The sequence below is a fragment of the Poecilia formosa genome, unplaced genomic scaffold (genome assembly GCF_000485575.1).
Source record: "Poecilia formosa unplaced genomic scaffold, Poecilia_formosa-5.1.2 Scaffold12, whole genome shotgun sequence".
Classification (NCBI taxonomy): domain Eukaryota; kingdom Metazoa; phylum Chordata; class Actinopteri; order Cyprinodontiformes; family Poeciliidae; genus Poecilia; species Poecilia formosa.
This window is the reverse complement of record NW_006799951.1, coordinates 1190019-1214155: the sequence shown is the minus strand read 5'-3', so window position 1 is coordinate 1214155 and position 24137 is coordinate 1190019. Positions and strand designations below refer to the sequence as shown.

General features: G+C 37.4%; 2 protein-coding genes across 2 annotated transcripts in view; one reads left to right on the top strand and one right to left on the bottom strand.

The window, feature by feature from the left end:
* Window positions 1-5020: 5020 nt before the first annotated feature.
* Window positions 5021-14108, top strand: bfsp1 (beaded filament structural protein 1). Its single transcript, XM_007545278.2, has 8 exons — window positions 5021-5559; window positions 6380-6440; window positions 6645-6740; window positions 8756-8848; window positions 10046-10159; window positions 11098-11318; window positions 12365-12456; window positions 12683-14108. The coding sequence occupies exons 1-8, from the start codon at window positions 5186-5188 to the stop codon at window positions 13615-13617; spliced, it is 1986 nt and encodes a 661-aa protein (XP_007545340.1). The 5' UTR covers window positions 5021-5185; the 3' UTR covers window positions 13618-14108.
* A 1222-nt stretch (window positions 14109-15330) lies between these two features.
* The window catches only part of pcsk2 (proprotein convertase subtilisin/kexin type 2), a 28675-nt gene continuing 19868 nt past the window's right edge, over window positions 15331-24137 (bottom strand). Inside the window, exons 9-12 of the mRNA XM_007545277.2 lie at window positions 23468-23683; window positions 21728-21828; window positions 20470-20697; window positions 15331-16447 (exon numbers count right to left, since the gene is read on the bottom strand). Coding sequence (XP_007545339.1) covers window positions 15958-16447; window positions 20470-20697; window positions 21728-21828; window positions 23468-23683 — 1035 coding nt within the window. The 3' untranslated portion in view covers window positions 15331-15957. The remainder of the gene's footprint in view (window positions 16448-20469; window positions 20698-21727; window positions 21829-23467; window positions 23684-24137) is intronic.

Sequence of the window (24137 nt, the reverse complement as noted above, 5' to 3'; positions counted from 1 at the left end):
AAAAAAAAAAAAAAAAAAAAAAAAAAAAAGGCAAAATAAAACTCCTAAAACCAGGAGGCAGTAAGATATCCCGGCCTTCTCACATTCTCTCAGGACTTTCCCAGCGCGGGCTGACATACTGCCAAATTTACCCATGTCTGATAAAACTAGTAACTATGGGCAAAACGGTGCAGAGAAACCATAACACAGTGCTATGTACTGATCAAATAAAAGGTAAACATCTTACAGAGTAGTTCTGATGTGTTTTCACTGTGTACTGACCTGAAGGACAATAAAATAGAAGTCAGCAATGATGACCGTAAAAAAAAAAAGCAAACAAAAAGTTCATTTACAGGGCTGCAGATAATCAAGGTGCTTATTTTTATTTTAATCTGAAACAAGCAAAGCCACCTAAAATAAGAAAAAAATAATTAACTTAAAAAGTACGATGTATTGCAGATTTTAAGATTCATGATTTACATTTAAACGTTAAAAAAGCACAACCAGAAAAAACAAAAAACAAAAAAAAAACATTTGTTTTTAGTCTGTAAATATTTAGTAATGCAAACCAAAATGTTTTTTCAAAGAAGCCAAGTAATATAATAACAATAAATAAAGAGGGACAGTTTTATTTTATTTTTAACTGTGCTGAAAACCCCCCCAAAACAATAGAAAGTATTTTTGGTGGGTTTACTTTGTTATCAATATTTAGAACAAACCATACAAAACCATTTCCATTTAACCTATTGCATAATAACGTTACAAACAAAGCAGGTACAAGTAAAGATTGGGGATATAGAAGGATCAGTAACAATCGAGTTCTTTAATTTTTTTTTTTTGTTACAGACACAATAATATTTTAAAGTGCTAAATGTATAGCCACAGAATGAATAAAACAATTTCACTGTTAGATACAGTTTTGACTTACTGACAATCCATGCTAACCAAAGACATGAACTGCACTTATGCAACTGTCTTGCCATTACTTAAAGCTCTTCACAACACAACCCACATTTAACTTTTCCACACTCTATGAACACAATTTATTGATCTATAATATTTTGCATACAAAGACATTGCTTTACTTGCCAGACTGTCAGAGGTAACCAGCACACCAGGTGTTTGCTAATTGCTGCTGTCGCCAGTTTGCGGAGCTGCGTGGAGGTGGAACAGGGGGAGGGGTGATCTGTGAGGCGGAAGCTCCGAAACTTTGAGCTCAGAGGAGGAGCTGCACTTCCGAAAGTGGAGGAGGCGCAACTTTAGTTCCCCCCAGCTGACTGGTTGCCACGGGAGATTAAAGGATTACTCAAACACGAATTAAAGAATCAAGGCAACACGTCAGGTAAAATTTTGATGTAGGAATAACATCATAACATAAAGTTAAGCTCAAAAAAGCTGATTTTACACGACACTGCCCTTTTAAAAATGTCGGAGTCCACCGAGCTGAAGCTAAGTTCAGCGCGGTGAACGCAGTCGTTTACGAATTAAGTGCATCCGCACAACAGGATGCCGCGCCACAGAAAATGGTGTAGTAGATATGCGCGACCAATAGGAGGCGCTGCACTGTTGCCAGATTGGCCTGGTTTCTGGGTTAATCCTCAAGACTGTAATAAAAAAAAGTATGTAGTGCACCTCAAAATCTGTATAGTTGCAGGTTGGGTATAAAATCTGGACTGTTTGTCCATACACCCAAATTATTACATAAACATTTGATAATTATCTTACAATATTTTAACATGTTTTTACAAAACCAACAATATGATTAAGCTAATGTGTATGGTCATCCTGTCGTACTGCACTTTCTAGAACTGAGTAACCACATGACACATAAGTTGATGCTACGCACACAGCTGTCGGTATCAAAACCAAAATAAAACATATCTGAACTGCATATTTGGAAATGTTCCATGTCCTTTTGCTTGTTAGGATTTTACATGTCCATGCTTTGTTTTATGTGCAACAGTGATAATAAATAATGTTTAGCACAGTATAAGAGAGTTGATTTTGTGTGAACACAATTTTCAAAGATAATATATTGTACTTATATTTATTGGACCATCCCAACCAAAAAGAGCTAGGAGAAATTTACAAGGTACGGCATTTCAAAAATCTTGTTCTAGGAGATTGATTATTATATTAGAGTGAAAGAATACTTTATTTATCCATAATTTAAGGTTAAACCAGTAAAGATGACTAATTATCAAAGGAATACAATTGGTGGTCATTCATAAAGTGCTAAATCTCCTTTTAATACTAGAAACAAGCTAAGCTATCCTCAGAGACTCATTTATTTGTGTGTTCTTGTAATAAGGTGAACATGAAAGACAGCTGACATTTACTGCTATTACAAATGTGCATTTTTTTCAACCATGATTTAAAACTCTGCATGTATAATTAATTACAATTGCATATGAACTTTACTTGCTAATCCCAGGAGAAATCTGTTACCTTTGAAGAAAAATATCAAGTCAGTTCCACTAGGATCCAGATATACATGTTTAATTTGCACATTGACTAAAGTTAAAGAAGGGAAGGAACATGACTTTCAATTCAGCATTTTGAAATGTGTAACACACAGGCAGACAAACATAAGGGATAGTTGGGGCTTCAAAAAAAAAAGAAGAAGAAACTAATGCAAAAGCAACTTAGAGCAGATGGTTTTAAGGACACAATCAGCACCAGAGCAGGAAGACTGGACTCCTCGGGCGTTCAGTCCCATGTCTGAGGACTCATTCAGCACATCTCTAAAGAATACCCTGGGGGCTAAACACACTTCAGGTCAGAGGCATAACAGCTAAAGTGGAACCCACGCAGTGGTGAAAGGAACTGTCAACGATTGCCTCTGACCCAGGCAGAAAAGGTCATTTGCTGTGTTTGTGAGCAATAGATGGTGTTACTTTTTTTATCTTGCTGTGAAGGAGCACATCCACACTTTGGAGATTGCGCTGTTAGCTGCTACCAAGTAGAAAAAAAGATAAGATAACTGTATACAAAGACAAGCTAGCTTAGCTTTGGATATTAATTATTGTTGTAAATTATATAAGTAAGGAAATGTATCTAACAAAATAACTGTATAATAAAAACTAGAGTCACTAAACAAATGACTGTACACAAGAAATGAACATAACTGCTAATTAGGAGACAACCAGCTGCTAAAATGTTCATAGAAAACAAAACAAAAAAAATGAAGTTGTCCGTATCTGTAAAAAAAACAGAACAATTTAATAAAAAGAGAACCAAATGTCCTGGTGAACAGCTTCCCACACACAACATAAGCACCCGTCGTTCTGTTTCTGCAGACTTTGCAAAGCTTTTTTCATTCAGCTGCGTTCCACAAAGCTGGAGTGATTGGTTGAGACACTTTGCTCACCTTGTTTTATAGCCGGGAGACGAAGCTATGAAATGAACTGCTTTGGCTCTCGTTCTTCCATCATCCTGTCTCTCATTTCTGGTAAAGATCGCAGTAACCAGTAATCGTGGAAATTAAAGGCGACAAAGGAGAAGGAAATATGGAGTTGAAGATTAAACCTTGTTAGAAATAATTTTATGTAAGAGAGCAAGTAAGAATGTTAAAGCATTATTAACCCCTGCTGCTCTTATCTATATTGTCATAATAATGTGCATGGTTATTGTCACAGATTTTAGTTTTTGGTTACTTGCTTGTTAACTGAGTCCTCTCTGCCTGCCAGATGTTATAACCATGGTGGCTGCTTCTACCACCACATAGTACAAGTTGTGGTGGTGGTACCATTATATATATATTTTTTTACAATAGCCCAAAGGGGGAACTTTATTTCTTAAAGTTGGTTTTAGTTATTTAATTTTGTTGCCGTAAAATTCACTTATTATTTGTGCTAAGTTCAAGTTAGTTTTAGTTTATTTTGTTCCATACGTTGCTTTAGTTACTTTAGTAATTTTTGGTTCCTGTGTTATGTTGTGCCTCCCTCATATGGCACGTTTAGGTAACTCCACCTCTATTTAAGCAGCTTTTTGTTCTTTGTCTGCAGGTCAGTTTTGTTTGTGTTCAGTTCACCTCAGTTGAGATGGGCCCAAATCTGAGATATATATATATATATATATATATATTTTGTTTTGAACAACCATTGTCCTTGTTTACGTCTGGTCCCTTACATTTTCAAACAGTGGACCCCGTGTAGTAGACCTTGACAGTTTCTTTCCCCATGTTGCTCCTGGGTTTTCTTTTTTATATCTGGGATAAGTCCAGAAAGATCTACAGACAGTTTCTATGTCTGTCCAGAAATGCAGTACTCCTTTTTAATAAAGATTGTTAATCGTTCCATGCTGTAGTTTGGTAGTATTTTGGGGTTCAGATAATCCTAACTCATTATAGGCCATGTCTTTTTACACAGTCAACATAATAATCTTTTTTAAAACCACCAAAATTTTTTGACCTTTGCCAGAAGTGACAGACCAAGTAACCAACTCCAGGAAGTTCCAAATTTGGTTATCCTGTGTTTCTGAGCAGACTAACATGGAGTTTATAACCCTCTTTTTTATGCTTAGAGAGATTTTTGTGCTGCTTCCTTTAGTAGTCTTTGGTGTCACACTACCACAAGAGAGGGTGTAAATAGTTTTTCATAGGGTTTGGTTCATTATTCAGTGCAGTGGGAAAGCGGACCACACCAACTGAAAATGTAAGAAATGTTGCATCTTTGGTGATCAATAAAATCAAGTCGACTGTCTTTCACCAGTGTGAAAACACTCAAAATCAACCACAATCTGACTAGACTTTACCTTAATAGACTTTTTTGCCTGGAAATGTTTTTTGTCACTCTGATGCATTGTACTGCATTCAATTTCCCCCCTGTGCTGCAGTGGGCCAACATCCAGAGGTCCAAACAGGGATGCAGAAAGCAGCTGACTAAGAACCAAAATAATAGCAAGGGACGACCTAGTTCTTTTACTGGAAGGCCAATTGTTTGCTTTTGTGTTTCTGCTTTGTCATCAAGAGCAACGCTTTTCACATCTGTGCCACAAAAGCAACAATAAATTCTGGAAGGCCCCAGGCTGATATGATAGGCAGGGCGAGGGGGGGCCGGGGCGGGGACAGCTATTTCGACTACAGTCATTGCTTTACACTGTTCAGTCTAGCATGAGACTGCTAAGGGTGAGCACCTAAGTTTTCTCACATTAAAGGTGCTGAAGCACTCCAGGGTTACCATCAGCCCAGAGGAACCTGGCCAATATGTTTAAGACCAGCTTCCAGCGCGAGGTGCGCAAGGAGAAGTATGAGCGCTCCGATGTCTTTGATGAAGAAACCGAGGACTCTGAAACCCCTGCAGGCATCTCAGCCATCCAGGGCTGGGAGAGCCTTCAGGAGCTCAACAGCCGCTTCGCCCGGTACATCAACCGGGCTCGAGTGCTGGAGCAGCGCAACGCCGTGTTCCGCAAGCAGCTGGAGACGCTGCAGCGGATGGAGGAGGCCAGTGGCCTTGAGGAGGCCTTCACAGAGCAGATTGAAATCAACAGGCAGCGAATCAGAGAGCTGAGCTCCGAGCACGGCAAGCTGGAGCGGGAGCTGAGGGAAGCTTGTCGTATGCTGGATGACTATACCAACAAGTAAGGAGGACGACAGACATTTGTTTATCCTTTGGTCAAAGGTCAAAGATGGATCATAATTAAGTAAATTGTATCAGAATTTATAGAGAGTGATCAACAGCAGAAGCTGCTGGGTAATTGTTTTTTTTTTTTTTTCTTTTGCTTGTCAGAAAATATAAGAAACCTAAAGTTCAAAAACTCTTCACCATCACAAAATTTGGATAGTGATCATGCCATTATTCTAGCTGACTGCTTATGTTTCAAATCATGCAAAATTGTTCAAATATATACTGTTTTAGTCAATCTTGAGAAAAGTTAAATCTTTTTTTTTATGTGTGAACAATCAACATGAAAGCAAAATATTTTTTACAAACTGTTATTGGCTGCTACCAAACATTCTGTGTTTTTATGGGCCGCTCTTTAAACATGTTGGGCTGAGCTATTACTGAGCTATTACTGCTGTCTGAAAAAATGCAACGCTCCCGATCAAAAACAACCAATCAGAGCCAAGAGGAAGATCTTACTGCTGTCACTCAATCTTATTTTCCCACTACTAAATGTGCTAAGAGGAGAGAAACAATGTACTGTTACAGAAAAAAAAAAAATGTTATCCATCATCATCGCTGACTATGCTAACTAACCTGAACATTCATAACAGGATCTGCTGACAGGGAATAGTTGGCAGCGCCAGATGAGATTGTAACTATCAGCACTAAGACTCTGGGCTCTGATTGGCTATTTCTAGTTAGCACTGGGAGAAGACGGACAAGCTCGAGCTTTTTGGACGCTCCATAAATTAAACTGGCCTTTGCTAAATATTACATGTTTCTTTTTTTTTCAGATACAAAAGTGAATGTGATTACCAAGAGCAGCTCCGGGGCACTCTGGAGCATTTAAACAAGGTACTGCATTGAAGAACCTATGCTTGTTTACAGAAAATATGAAAACAATCAATTTTTGCAACTGCAATGTGAAAAAAAAAAAAAAAACTAAGACTGTTAATAGGAGAGTTTAATTTTGTTGCACTGTGTAAATGTCAAATAGATGTTCTATTTTTCTCATATTTTTTTTTCTCTCTTTCATTTTGTTCTCTTTTCTCCCTACAGGAAGCTGACAGTGCTCTGCTAAAGAATCTGGAGTATCAGATCCAGTCTCAGTTCCTGCAGGATGACATCAATTCCACCAGAGTTAGAAATAAGAAGGTCAGACTGACTGACTGCTTACCACTGCTTTGGAGTTTAGGCAAATGCTGTTCAAATGACGCACAATGTCCATGAAGCAGCATAAGTTTGTCACATGCTGTGCGGCTCACATGTTAAATACTTGAGCTGTCTCCATAGGAGTACAGTCTGACCTATTTTCATATTAATTTAGCTAATCATTTTGGACCAGTGTGGAGCAGACCAAGGCTCTTTGCACATGTGTATAGAACAAGGACGTTTTATCACCCCAGCATCGGACAATCATAAAACATGGTATAGAAAAAAGAAAATAGATCAAAACATTAAATGTATTACAATCTGCTCTGACACACTAGAAAGCTGCACATTTTACAATACACTAAAAGACATGCATATTTCATTATGTCCAGTAAGTTTGCACAATATAACACAAATATATTGCAACCATGTGTAACATTTATACACCATGGGACTGTTCGGAGTAAAAATAATTGCTAATATGTCCCAGGTGTTCTGAACTTGCATTTTAAATGCTGATGTTACATTTAGCCAGTTGGACACAGTCGCACAGCAGCAGAAGCTCACACCAAGACCTCAGATGTGTATTTGATCATTTATAAGGGGTCATTTTCCTTTAGAGGGTTGGAAACAATAGATTATCATGCATTATTATCTTATTACCTATTATATGAGGCTAACCTAGATCACTGGTTATTTCTTAAACCTTAAAGTATTTCAATATTTTTAGTCCTTCTCAGAAGCCAACATTTCTTTATTTTTAGGCGGTTGTAGCCTAACCATTTGGGCTCGTTGTTACAAACATACAGGGTTTTTGGCGATCAGTTCAAATTTAGATTCTTCTTGGCAACAAGTGGAAACTAAACCACCAGGAATAGGAAATTTAACTGAATTGCAAACAAGTTTCTTAAAAGTTACAGCTCACAACATATGATTATCTATTCAAAGTAGATTCTTTTATACTTAACATTTTCTGTCGTAAAGGAAATACCACCCAGAATTGATACTGAAGGAACACCATCAAGTATAAGGTGATTAGGGGCCTTTATAGTTATTCACATTGTACAAATGACTTGAAGTGAAAAGCATTTAGTGAAAGTCAAATAAGCCAAATGCATCACAATCATTAGCATTGGTTAACTCATAGTCTGTCCAAAAATGTACATTTTGTCAAATACTATTCATTTAAATAACTGTAGATTTGATATTGTGTCTCTGTCAGAAACACATTTGATCTCAACTTACTAACTAAATGAGTCTTGTACTAAACACCCAAACAGATTCCACTGCATGTGTTATAAATTTTCTGGGGCTTTAGCAACCTTTTTTTTGTTGTTGTTGTGATGTAGGTGGGGAAAAGACAGTTGAAGAGAAAATGCAGTGGCCATCACAGGCACTCACAGAGAAACCTGTACACAGAAAAAAAAAAGAAAAGAAAAATTGCCTTTGTGTTGCAGTAAAATCTGGAAGCTCCGAAACAAAGGCAAAACAAAACAAAAAAAAAAAGCTGAGGCACATAAAGACTAAAATGTTACATGCATCATGTGTGAATTCAAAAGACTTTCCTACTTTCACAATTTCATTCTAATTTTTGCTTCAATTGAGGCAGCTTGATGATGAATTATTCCACAACTCTACAGGGTTTACACAGCATATCAAAGGGCACTGCTCTTTTTGCATTATGTAGAATAGAATAAGGAGAGTAATTTCATGTGAGTACAAGGCTTATGCTGCTCAAGTTGGAGGTATTCCTCTGGAGTGAAGAAATATAAGCCACTCTTTATCATGCTCTTAGATCACGACAGTATTAATACTTGTAGGTAGAAAATCCCCTTTGTCTGCAGAAATATTCGGTCATATTGCTGGGCTAAATGAAAGTCTTAAACTAATTTAATTTTAACTCCTCAAATCCCCAGTAAGATTGAAGTAGATTTGTTGTTAACTTTTAGAAGATGATCAGATGCATTTTCTCTTATATATATATATCTTTTCTCTTTCTTTAACTTATTTTATAACAGGACCTTGTAGAGATTGAAACCTACGTAAACATTTTGCAGCAAATAAACCAGACACTTCCCTTTGCTCCCAATGTGTCAGCTGGCATCTCCGAGGTAAGGTCACCAATGTTGTCATCGTGTGTGTGTTCAACTCTCCCCGGAGGAAGAGGCTGGTGTTAGCATGTGTGTCAGCCCTGCTACGTGTAAGCAGCTGATGCTGTCCCTGGCTCCTCTGACCAATTGGCTCCTTGTCTGTCCATTTGTCTGATTAGTGTGTCTTTGTGCATGTTTTGTTGGGATGGACATGAACTGAACCTTTCATCAAGACTCCTGTAAAGATGAGCAATTTTAAAAGTGTCAGGACACATAATTAGGTAAATACAGAGGAGAATGACAGTGCATTCTAATTTTTGAGTAACTGTGCCACCGTGGCCGCTGTTTGAATCTAGTAGATTGGGGATTTATTTGTTTAAATGTGTCTTAGAAGCAGTGCTGCTTCTGAATGGTTTAATTGGTTCTGTTTCCCTTGACAACGGGATGAGAGTCACAGTTTTTCTTACTGCAATAAGTTAAAGACTCATATATCTACTAGCAGCTTGAAAACACTAGCAGGTTTCATGACTATTGTTCAAATGCTGCGCTCCAGATCAGGGATTCATTAAAAAAATAAATAAATAAATAAAGAAATCAATATTAATTAGTAATGTAGAAGTTAAAGTCTTTATTGAGACCACACTGAGTAAAATAGGCTTTGAAGGTCACAAATTAAGTTAGAAGCAGAATCATTTTCCATAGAATTGCATGCGAATTGATTCCTTTGTTCTAAAAAAAATAAATAAATAAATAAATAAATAAAAATCTGAAAAACACTGGTTGAGAAGGAAATGTACATGAACTTGTTTAAATCAAGTCTTTCAGGCCACTGTCCAAAATTTATTTCAAATAAATTTTGAACCCTGATGGCTCTCAAACCATCCTGGTAGATCCTCTTTTCTTCTATCCAAAAATGAATGAAGTTCCATATTAAACTTATTAGTTTTTCTATAAATTCAAATGTCACAGAGGCTTTGCTTTAATTTAGAAATATATCAGGATTTTTCAGGAGACATGGATCAGAATGTGTCACACACTTGTTTTGGCATTTCACAGCTCATTCATTCTTTTCCAGTCCCTCGTTTTCAAGTATATATACATTCCTAATGTCAACTCAAATAAGAAATCAGTTCATGTCAGGGAGGAGTTAGCACCACGCTGCAAGAATATGCAACCAGTGTTGTTGAGCTGCTACTGATTTGTGCTACATGTGTGAAGGAGCAGGAGAAGTTGCTGGCCCAAAAGAAAATACCAGGGCTGCAGACTCAGCTGGAAGAGTACAAGAGCGCCCTCTATCAGCTGCAGATTCAGAAGCAACGCTTGCAGAGTGAGGTAAGTTGCCATGGCAACGTGACATTTTGCGTAACTCGCAGGTACCCAAAGAGGGATTTCTGAGGACTTCCCAACAGAATAATTTAAAAAAATCCATAAGCAGCAATAAAGAAAAAAAAATCATCCCTTTTGTATAGCTGGCATCTCTTTTTTTTCCATTTTTAATTAATAAATTATTGTAGTAATTGCTTTTATGCCCTTTAATAATAGAATGTGTGAGTCATGTTTTTTTAAAACGCTGGAATGCCCCTAAATTTATCAAGCCATTTTAAAAACAATTGCTTCATTTAGTCAAAATTCCAGCTCCACATTTAATGTCATGCATACCATTAAAGAATATAACTTTATAATAATGTAAATCAGGCAGCTGTTTTTATTTTGAATTATAGTTCTCCAAAGATATAAAACATTTGGAATATTAAAGCACCAGATCAAAATATTAGATAATTGTTTAGCTCAAACTTTGAATGTTTCTAAATGTATTTTATGCTAATTAAATCAGAGGATAAATAAGTAATATGGGGTGTTGAATTCTAAAAAATATATTTATGCCAGATATGGTGCTAAAGTGTAAGATGCCACATGTAATATTTTCTACTGTTAAAACTTTTAGCTAGCAGATGTGAGCAAGAATCACTTTATTTCACTAGAGTGTGACTTTTGTAACATGTTCCATATTTTTATTTTTTATTTGAGATGTACCATATATTTGTGGAAATAATCTTTGTATAAATACAGGTGTCACCTGTTTTTACTGCCTCCAATGTTATGTTCAATTTAATAGTCTTAATTATCATTTTAATCATCATTTTACTACCTACATTATGTAAAATAATAATTACAATGATACGGGTAAAAAAAAAAATCCCTTCTTAATAATTATTATCAACATTGTACATTGTATTTTCTTTAACAATGTTGATATTGTATTCTCTCAGACTGCAATGCTGGAGCAAACCATCAAAAGCACACAAGAGAATTATGACAATGAGATCCAGCTGTACAATGAGAAAATCGAATCTTTACGGAAGGAGATTGAGGAAGCTGAGAAATCGTTGGAAAAATATATCAGCGACTGTCGCCACCTGGCCATGTATCAGACATCCCTTGAGAACGAGCTGGAGCGGTACAAGAGGATAATCGAGAATGAAGATAACAGGTAAACTTCTTTCTTATGATTTCTAGACCACAGAAATACAGTTTATCAAACATATGTTATAACCTTCCCCAAAGAAACTGCAGTGGTGTAAGAAAGATTTTATTCTGTTTTTTATTTTTTATTTTTTATTTTTTGTAACAGATCATTATATTAGTTTTAATCACTCCAGCAGTCAAATATTGTGGTGGAAGTGAAATGGTGTGGGGTTGTTTTGCTGCTTCAGTAACTGAATAAATTATGTAGCTGATAGAAACTCAGATGTTCCTCTCGAACCGAAATTCTGTTCGAAAAGCTCAAATTAATTGGTTTTTACAGCGATGCTTTGGATTAGTGTCCAGAGCATTGCACTTTGAAATGGTTAAACATTTGTAATGAGGGTTTTGGAGTAGTCACTTTAAATATAATTGACCATTTATTCTGAAATGTGAAAGTCTTCAATATGGAAATCAAATTAAAATAATCATGCAAACAAGAATGAGCTCAAATTCATCCAGAGTGATTTAACAGAGTTAAGTGCTTTGTAGCGCCATTATATTTAGGAAGAAGTGTTGTTTTTATTTATTTTCTGTTCAGGTATATTAACAAAATGTTATTTCTATTAAAAATGTCAAACTTTCTGGCATAATGAAGTATTTGTGCCTCTTGACATTTTTTTTTGTCCCCCAAAAAGTATTGCTCTTATTTTCATAGTTTAAAAACAACCTTCTGGCTGCTGATATCCCCAGATCATTTTGGTGATTTACCGGTACAGCAAATCTCTTACTGTAAATCACCTAAGTGAATAGTAAGTAAAGCAATTTTTTAGTAAAGCTAATTTTTTTGTAGAAGATAACTTAACAAGTTATTGGATTGCATTGCATCCACCACTAGGTGGCTCTGTGACATAACAGATCTTTACCTCGTCCACGTTGCGGTTTCTTCCTTTTCTCACTTACAGAAAGAAATTTCAACTGTGTGTTTTCCAGGTTGTAAAAGCTTTTGAGCACATCGCGGTTGCCTGGGCGACATTTTTTATTATTATCTCCCTCTCTTTTCTTAACCTGCAGGTTGAATTCTGCCATAATTGGCACTCCCATTACCCTGTTTACCACTAATTACCGCTACACTCACACACCCTGCGCATCAAGCACGGGGAGAGGTAAGGACATGATGAGCAAATCACAGTTGGTTTGTTTTTAAAGTCACCCAGAAGGGTATCATCAGTTACCATCATATTAGAGAGTAGTAAATACTATTGAAATTTACAAAGTTAAAGTAATGTCTTTACGGGCATGAGAAAAAATCAGTAGCTGCCACTTAAGTCATTTTAAATATTTATCAGTTCATGAGGTTTAGTCACTTGACTTGTCTTTATTTATGCCCAGATATCACCCAAGCTATCCAAGATATCACAAGCATAAAGCCCAGACAGAAGATACTGACTAAAAAGGTCTTGAAGAAGAAAGAACTGACCCCAAAAGATGTCATAGACAGCGGCCAGGAGGAGAGAAATACAGGAGAGGGTGACGACGAAGAATCTAATGCAGTCTCATCTGGAGAGGTGCAGGCTGAAAGGGTAAAACAAGAAGATCAAGGGGCTGTTCTCACTGGAGTTTCTCGACAGGATGTCCCTGATGGAGCGCAGATTAGCAAAGCCTTCGACACTCTTTGCAACATTGTCAGAGACAGAATGAGAAAGTACCAGAGGCCTGAGCCAATTGCTGATTTCTACACCAAAGGTCGCTATGTCCTTGTTACCGGTGACGGCAGCTACTTGGATCCCTGCTTCTACACTTCCACTCCATCAGCTGGTCGCATCTTTGTCACAATAAGAGATGGGATGATGTATCCTTATGAGCCTCATGGACCTGGCACGCCCTCTCCTCCACCCCTTCAGCCCATGGTGGACCCCAGGCCTCTCGGTCCCACACTGCCTCCCAGCGCAGGAGAAGATAACATCGGTGGAAAGGCCAAAGACAGCGGAGGAAGAGGTAAATCTAATAATGGAGAGCCTTTCTCAAAAGATCCAAATCCCTTGTTGCCACCGTCGGACTCAAGCTCCCAAGATCCCGTGCCTGGGAACGACAGGCCCAAGAAAAAACCTACAGCCCGTGGTGGCAGCAGTTCTAGTACCGGTTCCAGCACCAGCACCAGCACCACCAGCTCAAGTAGCTTCAGCCCAGACACCATGTGCTATGAAAAGGTGGAGGTGGTGGAATCAGTGGAAAAGTTCTCCAACGATCGCAAAGTCAAAGGTTACGAGGAAACCTCCATGGTAGTGGAGACCATGATTGAAAAGTCGAGCAAGAAGAAACACTGAAACCACATCGACTGTCGGCTGCAATGTGGTCCAGGCCATTAAATGAGAACGCAGTGTTGCTATTAGTATCAAGATAACTAAATGCAAAAATGACTAACACCTGTTTCAGTCTCTTTGGGACACGCATCCTGCTTGGACACCGACTAAACCCTGATATTCCTCTTGCTTGCACCTATTTGCTTGATGTCTCTGCTCCTCAGTCCTGATTGCATTTCAGTTGTGTTCAGCCAGCACCCATGCAATAAGTCCTTTACTGTCTGAAAACTTGGGACAAGATTTAAAAGCTCTATGCCACCTAACAAAAAGAATAAAACAATTCTCTCAAAAAGAGTAAGAAGTTGTGCCACCCATTTGATGTTCTCTTTTAGAACTCCGGCTTTCCCTTCTTAGCTTAATTGTTTAATTGGATTCCACTTTCTGCCCTCAGCACTATTTTGCTGTGTATCAATTGGATTTGATATATTGAATAATAAAAGACTCAAACAACTAAAGTTTTGCTTTGTTCATCTCAAGATGAAACAGTTACCAAAACGATTTTTCTTTCTTTAAAGGTTTTTAAACTAGTGACCTTTATTTGATAGTGATCTGACAGGGAAGCTTGTTATGACAGAGGGGGAAGACATGCAGAAAGGGTCAACGGGCCGGGACTCGAACCTGTGGCAACCACCTCGATGACCCACATCTGAATGGTAAAAAAAAAAATAAAATAAAAATACAGTTTTGATTAAATTCTGGAATTTAACTCGGATGTTGTGTTGTGATCTTACATGGGCTGTTCAAGCTTGAAAACCTCCCAGTGTGGCTGAACTAAAAAAAAAGCGGAGTGGAGTTCAGTGGCAATATTTAATGGCAGTTGTTGCCACCGAAGGTGGTATATAGACAGTTATTAGGTTTAGGGGCAATTAGTTTTTTCACAAAGAAAAATGTTTCAATTTTACAAAATTTACATTTTGATATCCTTAAATAGCTCACAATCTTATGTGCAATTTTACAAATAATGTCCTTCAAAAATGTAAAAACGTGGGAAATGGAAAAGGTATAGAAAAAGGCAAGGATGACTCCAGAAAGACCTATGTAGATCAAAACATTTACCGTTCTACTTCTGTCTCACTATTACACGAATAGAGACATGGTTATTTATTGTTATTCTCTGTACTGCAGCTTAGGAGTCTTAATTAGAGCTCCTTCCCCACCGGCAATAAATGCCAAGTTGTGATAAACTGTCCCTTTAATTCAAACTCTTATTTAACAGACCTGCTGTTTTTATACAGTTCAAATAGTATTGCATTTATACTAAAATAACAAAAAAATACAATTGAATTCTCTGTTTTCTAATTAGATGGTTTCTAAGAACTTGTATTTATTTATATTTTATGGTTACTGAGGAAGAACAGGACAAAATATCTATGGGGGAATAGTGGAAAATTTTGAAAACGTGACATTTTCCCTGAACAGTTGTGCGCTACTTTGTGTTGTACAATTCAAATAAAATGCATAGTACCTTTTAGGTTCAATTTACTAAAGAGTCAAAGAAACCTAGAAACGTTTGAAAGGCATCATATGTAATTTTGAATGAGAATTGTTTTCAACATTTTTCCATGTTTTTTTCTATTTTGGCATTCATCATTTGATTAATTTATTTGTGCAGTTTGGGGCACTGAATTGATAGAGTAGAAGTCTTTATTCAGAAGAAAGAAATGTTGGGTGATGTGCTCCAAATCACTCAAATACTTTAATAAATAGCTGAATAGGTTTATTATAGCATATACGTCAAAGGTTATGAAATATGAACTCATGACCACACTCTGCAAAATAAATTACACATTCCTTTCCTTGATTACAAAAATTTCACAAAAATACAGACGGAAAGAAGTATCACTGCTCTGTTTGCGATGAAATTAAAGTTTAAGTAGAATGAGACAGAAAATCATTTACAGTCACAGAAAAAACAAAAAACAAAAACAAAACTGTACAACATTTGGCAGAAGAAAGGTGCAGGGCATGAAAGCGATAGCATGAAACGCTGGCGTCTATTTGGTATATGTACAATTCATTACAATGTAAAAATTCTGCCGATATAGTTCTGCCTTCTCTACAACAGTTAATCGAGGGATATACTTTTGTCATGATTGTTAGGAGAAACATTCATCAAAGGTATCTGAGGGAAACTCTTGATAAAAAAAAATTAAAAAAAGCAGAAAGGAGAGAGGCAGAGCAGGAGACAAAAGAGAGGAAACACTGAACAAAACAAAGTGGTGTAGTGATACTGTGGGCAGAGAGCGAGACTGAAAATACAGGGAAAAGTGAAGCGATTGGCAACATGCAGGTGACACTTTGATTTCAGTTGTTTTTACTCATCAAGCTCTTCAGACTTCTCTCTACGGCCTCATCTAGCTCCTCCTCCAGCTCCTCCTTTTTGGACATGGCAAGTTTGGACTGATAATCGCGCACAATCTGGTCTATGTAAGGGGCACTTTGTGTTCCGTGCAGCATGAGAGTCCACTCCTTGAGGACCCCCCGCTGAGGCTGGTCGCCCCGAAAACCCACCTCCAGGACCCAGGTGCCACGGGGGTCCTCCCCCCAGGTGTGGGTGGTCATGAAGGGCCACTTGTCAAAGCCGACCTTGGAGTCGTCATCCCGGGGCCTTCGACTCAACAGTATGGACTTTGTGCCCATCGGTGAGGTCATGTTGATGTTGAGGTCTCCGCGGCGGGTGGCGTTGACGGTGACCACGGCCTGGACGTGCTCCAGGTAGCGGACAAAGTTGTCCTTCCCCTGACAGGCCTCAGTGGTGATGGCTAGCACCAGCTTATTGCCAGACTGGAATTTACTTAGAAACAAGAAACAGAAATAAATGGTTGAAGGCAATTTTTGAAAAAGAGATTCAGAAAGCAAACAGAGCCAAAAGAAACAAGACAGATAATGGGCTAAGTTCATATAGCTAAGACTATATATCTAGTATATATTGCCCTTCTTTCAAAAATTTTCAGTCAATCTAATGTTTCAACTAATTTGTAATATAAAGAGTGAAGAGATTGCTTTGTAGGCTTTTTAAAATTCCTTACATTGATTAAAACAGACAGGTTTTGTCTCTTGGTGAAACAAGGTCAATTTTGTTCCATCACAACTTGTGATATCAATTTGATAGTTTTTAATACGATTAAACAAAATCCAGCTACAAAATGTTTGGCATGGAGAGAAAAAAGATGGAAGCAAAAATTTAAAAATGAGCTCCAGCGGCCAAAATATATGAACTCCCATCTCAATTAATAAAAAAACTTTGAATTTGTAACATGTTTTTATGAAGGTCTTAAAGTAATTGATGATGTGAACAGAAAGGTTTGGGTGAGAACCATTGAAACCAGATATTGCAATGCTCTAACATAAAAATAATAATTTTTCTCTAACATTTGTTGCTTTAGGCTTAACAAAATTACAGAAAAATAAGAGGATGATTATTTTTGAGGGGTTTTTTTTCTTCACAAATTCCTAAGTTTTTATGCATTTCCGTAGTGCTGAAGAGAACTGAATTTGGAAGTCCCAGTTGTGTCCAAGCTGCAACTTTCTAATAGATGCCATTAAATTGGCACCTATTTTGTTAAGTGCACGTGTCCATCCCACAGTAAAACCACACCCACAAGATGCTTCTGCCATCTCCATTATGTTTTCATGTCTGCAAGCTTCCTACTTTTTCTCCTTAATGTAACAGTGGTCATCTATAGGCCCGTTATTTCAATTACTAATTTATCCGATGAGACAAAACCAAAAGGACATGTCTCCAAATATTGAATAAGGAAATGTAATGCTTTTAAAATAAGTCACACAAGTATGCCACAAACCAGAATTCAAAATAATTTCTAGTTTTTATTTCTCAATTATAGATCTGTTCAGAACAGAAACTACAATCACAGGATAAAATGGATCCTATTTTCACCTTTGTGTCTGTGATTTTGATTAAGAAAACGCACTGCTTTCCCATCTCTTTGGGTGAAGGAAAGACAGGGTGAGAGCACAGCAGGGCAGATGGTGGCCAAAGGCTGTGAAGAGGTTTAATACCATTATTAGAGGCTGAGGCCTCATCCCAGGTAGTGAGAAGCAGACAAGAAGTGTCAAGGAAAGGAAAGTGAAGGAGGAGTGTTGGAAACCACAAAGAAAACATCATTAACTGAGTACAAAACTGAGCTGAGCTGACAGAAAAAGAGAATATCTATGAAAACTAACAAGTCTCAGGCCAAGGTGTTACACAACAAGCAACAACTACTAAAAGATAAACTATCTATCTATCTATCTATCTGTCTATCACAATGTTGAGTGCTATATATGAAGCCACATTGACATCAACACTCTTTGGTGTGGATGCTGCTACTGACAGAAGATGATTAAAAGAACTTCAATCTTTCAGCCTTTGCTGTCATGATTGATTTCAGCTCTGGATATGTTGGGAGTCCTTATGAAATCCCAGAGTTAAAGCAAGGATCTATATTCTCAAGAATAAACACAAACCGATAGCTGTTTTAGTATTGCTAGTCAAGTAAACAATGCTAAGTCCTGATTTAAACAGCCCGTTTAAATTTAGACTCAGTTTTCGGTTAAAATAATTGCACAATTATCATTTTCTGCAGTCGTTCTTCGACACAGCAGCATGAGATTATCTCTGTTCTCAATATATATTTTATTGACAGCTCACAGTGCAAAGACTAAGAAAACATTTTATTGGTATATTTTTTGAATTACCCTCAAACCAATTCTTGTGGTGGAGAGTGAAAATGAGAATGTTCATTTTGGTGCTTAAACAAGTAATTGTGTTTAAATTGAACCTGATATAAATCTGTTTTACTAACCTCCAATTTGCCAAAATTGCTTTTTCTGTCTGTGATTTTTTTTTTTTTTCATAAAAATGTCATTCAAATATATGCTTTTACTTTAATAGTAAAATCACATGTGAATACATTTTAGTTGAGCATTTTCACATGTACTCTTGGGCAATGTGCAAGAGTAATTGCAAAGCCACAGAGTGAAGACAGAGGTGCCACTGAAGGGCTGAATCTTTCCAGATTAAAAACGACCACGCTGCTCTGCGGTGCTCCGTGTGCCAGCTCAGCTGATAATGAGAAGTTTTCCTCCAACTAAGTAAGCCATAAACAGCCAGGGAAGCCATCAGATCACTGCTGAGCAGCGTTTGTGAGCATGGCTACACCAGCGTTTATTGCTCTTCTCTGATAATATGCTATCAACAGAGGTGGGATTGTTGTAATTATAGCTCCGCCACAATATAGGCAGTAGAAGCCCTGCAGTGCTGCTGTGGAAACAGAGAACTGATAAAAAAATAAATAAATAAAAAATATGACAGCGCCAGTGAATCAGCTTTTAAGACACAATTGAAAGGCTTAAAACGAGAGTTATTTCTGGTATTCCTTCCCAGTAAACTTTGCCGTGTAAAGAACTTTTTTATAGATATTCTCGTCTCTTAAATAATGCTGGAGTTCAACAATTTAAGTCCTATCCAGAGGATGGTAAGTATCTTAGAAACAGGAACCTCAAATGTTCAGATCAACATTCTCTTCAGCACCATATCAAACGTAGAACTGAAATGATACTTTTATTTATAAGGTAATTCAGAATTTGATCAGGGAGAAATATTGTGTAGTCTATTGCAGAACATAAATTTGCCTTTTTTTTATTATTTTTTTTATAAACACATTGTGGAGAGGCACAGACTGAAAAATAAAAGAACACAGATTTTTCAGCAGATCTGACAAAATTGGATCAAAATGTGATTTTTTTCCCCGTCTTTCTGTTGCTTTTGTTGCACATTTTCTAAAGCCCCAATTTTACACCAATTGGTTACTGTTAGTGCTTTAAAAAGGACGTTAGAAACACCAAAATAAATAAATAAAATTCCTGCTCTTGATGTTACCTTCCATCTAATGCATCTGCCAATTAATTAACTGAATCACAATCCATTGTTTGTGAAAGACTAATTGACCAGCTAATACAGCTAAATGGATTCTTTCCTCAGCCTTCACTTTGGCTAAGTCATGAAACAAAACAACGCTGATGTTTGCCTCCAAACAGCAAAGAGTTAAAGGGCTAACTAACAGTTTCTTACAGAAAATGTTGAATCATTCAATCTGTGATACTTTATGAAATCTGGACTGGATTGTCCTAAATAAAATACAGATCCTTTAATTTAGAGACTCACCAGTAAATCAGGCAGAGATTGGAAGTGGGCAATTTTTCTACCTTGGCGATCAGCATGTCTGCACTAAAAATCAGGTTTCTATTCATGCATTGTGACCACACCGTACATGTGCGTTGGAGATGAAAAAAATAAATCAAATCAGCATAAAAGCGCTTTGATTCGAATCAGTTTGTGATTGGCATTACCTTTATTTCAGAAAATTCCTAAAATTAGGACATAAAATGTATTCTGGACAACTGAATGTTTCTGAGGTAGCAGTGTTATCTGAATATGACTGAATGTGATAAAAATAATAATAATAATAATAATAATTACCAGATGTCATTAAATATTTTCAAGATGCTAAAATACTTTATCTTGACAAACAAATGTAGAATTTCTAAATTTCCCTGTTTACAGAACAAAACAGACTGAGCAGCTGATATAAATATTACAGGGGTATTAAGTGGATACTCTGATTATCAATGTTTTACTGAATTAGGTCATACTGGGGATTACCCAGTAATTAGATGAGAGTGTCTCTCATACAGTCTGCGGGGTTTTCCTCTCTAAAATCTTGGGAGGTTGGCTGCAAGCTGCATATGTGCAGAACGAAATAGCATTTTATGATAACCTGTCATCTAAATATTAATTTAAAAGAAGTAACTTACTGGGCTTCCTGGATGGATCCAGCTACACAGTGGAAACGCTCCGGCACCGTTTTCCATTCGTTGGCCATTTTCACCATCCCCCCAGCATCCAGCACGCCATACCCAAACAGGTGGTTGAACTCCAGACCCACGCCGTTCCTTCTCCACTGGTGGACTTCGTCATGGAGCTGGTTTCGCTTCGACGTCAGGACCGACAGGTGCTGCATGTCTCTCCATGTCAGGTTAGGGCTAAGACAAAAACAAACATGGAGGAAGATTTAGGGCAGCGTGTTCCTACAGAGAGATTCCTCCAGGAACAAAAAAAAAACATTTTGAACATAAAAATAGAATAGCTAAAAGCATCCAACGTCAGTGTTTGTGTTTTAGGCTCGGATGGTTGCCTTTGTCTGTATCTCTTGTACATTTCTGCGGCTGTTTTTAGTGACAGCTTTACTCTGGCAGACTCGTGTTGTTCTACGGTTCAAGTGTGTTTGGGCAGTAAAAAGGCTTGTGAGCTATTTGCAGCTGGGCATCCGGTCTTCAGACAGCAACATCATTATTGTGTGGGCTGAGCAAACAGTGCGTCTTTACACAGCTCCATCAGCTGGTGTTAGTTAATGCCCAGAGAATCGTGTCAGCCTTTAATGCGAGAAGCAAAGTCCTGAGAGAGAAGAGAGAGGGAAGAATGACTGGGTCTCTCTCAGGATTTGAAATCCTGTGATTGTTCAGTTTACAGAATTGACATCAAATAACAAATCTCCATCGTCCTTGCATTTGGTATCACTGTTAGCTCTTAGATAACATTTTTTTTACCATATGCGGATTGTGATGAATCCCTATTGTCGGTGACATGATGAGACAAAGTCTCTCTTCTTCAACCATACAGTAAGTCCTTTTTTTTTTTGCAATCTTCTAGTGTGATCAGTTAACTGATTCAATGATTACTGGTTTGTCTGTACTCTACCACAGAAGGTTTATTTAGGTTGCTATTGTGAAAAATAAGAAATTCTTTAAGAAGTGATGTACAACTGGTAAAAAAAAAAAAGGAGAGATATCTTGCACCATTAAAGAGTTCAGTCACTCAGGAATATAGAACGTGAAGATGAAGGGTGATGGGGATAAAGGAAAACATGTACAGAGATTGTGCCTTCTGGCTGCCACCTTCTCAACCTAAGCATCATTCAACGAGGCAACTTAATGCTCTTTCATGCAGACAGTCCATCTAAATCAATATGCGCAATTATGATAGGCATGTGAAAAGGGAGCGTGGAGCACATACTTAGCTTCAAGAGCCAGAGCAAAGACGCCTGCTGCCTCCGGTGCTGCTGCTGATGTTCCAGAGTGACGCAGAGTGCAGTTTCCATACAGATCTGTAGTAGCCTGAAATAATCAAATCACAGTAAAAGAAAAAGTTAAAAGTCAATTTTAAAAAAAGTTACGCAGGTAGTGACTTGCAAAGCTATTTGTTTAAAGTTTAAGAAGCTTACTTTATGAAAGTGCAAAGAATAATTAAATATTTGTGTTAACGTAGTTATAATCTGAGGCTATGCATTTAATATTTTCTATATATTGGAGCTCAATTTCTTCGTAGATGCATCTCAGCAAATAATAACTAATAATCAATGATTGCTTTGAAGCTCAGACAATTAATCTTGGCCCCAGATTTTCACCTAACCTGCAAAAACATACAAAGCTGATGTAGGTCACAATCCTACAAGGATTGTTTCTAGGGTGCTGAATAGAAATGCAGTCCTTAACACTACAATGCAATGAAGTTTGTTGTTGTAGAAGGACAAAAAAATAAATAAATACTTCTTGCTAATTTTAATAAATTAGCAAGACGCATTAGACAGTATTTCTATGTGCTTCAGCTTTTATTTTGACCAGAAGTAAAGTCTAATCCTCAGCTGTTGATTGGAGACCATTTTGTTTGTGGTCGCTAAATTGTATAATTCAAAGTATGATGAGTGAGAGTAGACTAAATTGCACAATCAGACTGAAGAATTATTTATTTACTAAATATGATACTTAATAAAAAAAAATGACAACAGATTAACTGCAATTATGAGAAAAACCCCTTGGGAAGATTGCGCTTTGTCAGCAGCAAAAGGTGATTTGCATAATTATTCAAACACTGCAGCCTCTGTAAACAAATCTTGGTTTATAACGCTTTGTAATGTGTGGACTTAGATGTCATATTACTACAAATTAGTATCTAAATAGGAAGGATCAAAGTCTGATATATACTTCTAAGGACCATTTTGCAAACTACTTATTTCCACTGGTATCGGGAACAGATCCTTATGTTGTTGTGCTTTGCCAATGGAGCTCACTGAATAATACAGCTGTAAAAGACGGTAGGTAGACATTGTGAGTGAAAAATTTTATGAAGTATTAAAGTTAACATTTATTTTCTGTGCCTAAAAAAAACAAACTTATAAATTTCAACCCAAAAAGAAGCGCCAATTTTGAATTGTCCAATGTGTGGCAAATTCACAAATTGTTAGGTATGTATGTCCAAAATACACAAGCAAAAAGATAGTTTCATTAAAAAAGTGTCCCTTAAAAATAACTGAGAGAAAAAAATAACAGGATGGACAGCAGAGAGTTTTAATGCCAAAAGGTTTGTGTACCAGCATCATTTTGAGCATCAAAACAAAAATAGAAATCTGAATATCAGGCTTATTTCTTGGAAAGAGCTATACCTCCAGCTAAGCCGCCACTATTTTTCTCAGTCATCTAGCAATTTCCTGGACTCATTCAATCTCCTGAAGGGTCTGGAATACAGATATGCTGTGCTCATAGAAAATGTGCAAATAACTCTTCAGTCCATGGATGCAATAACATCTTTTAGAGAATGTGAGAGGATCTTTAGAGACAGACGTGTGAAGAAGTTCGGAGAAATAAAGCTGAATCATCTTTAAATGTTACAAGAATTATCAGGAGTTCCTGCTGATTAATCTGGCTGGTCTATTGTCATTCTTGTGAAATGCCCACAATTAAATCTGAGCGCACTCACAACACCAGCCTCCGGGTTGCGTTTTCGCCCATTACTGAATGTGGACGCCAGCGTGGAGGAGCAGCTTTCATCATACAGAGCGGTGCGGCCATCGTTGATCGCAGAGTTGATGGAGATGGTCCACATGCTGGAGGCGTAGCCGTCACAGTTGCAGTCGTCATAGCTACCGCCATCGCCTGATGCCCAGACATAGATGCTACCTTTTCCACCACGCCCCTGAAACGACATCACCCAGAGAAGCAGAAATACATCAGAGTTACTGCTTATTTCTCGTGGGGTTCTCGAAGTTAAAGTGATGACCAAGAAAAAGGGGATTTAATCTTACTGTAATTACACAACCAGTATCAGCATTTTTTAAACTTCTTGTGTTTATTAAAGTCTCTAAAATTGGTCTCTTTGGTGCATTTTTGTCTAAATTACTCATACACTGCAATCCAATCAAAACTCTCTTGTCGCCAGGTGGTGATTGGTTTATTGTTCCTAGAAAAATTGCCTCTCTGGTCCAACGCTGCGGAACAAACTGCCTCATCACACAGCTACCTAATGAGATCTGTCACAAATGTAGTGACTCCAAAACACAGCAGCGCCACGAAGGACGGCAGAGTTGTATGTAAAATGTGACTCACTTACAACAAGTAAAAAAAACCAAAAAAAAAAAACCCAATGATTA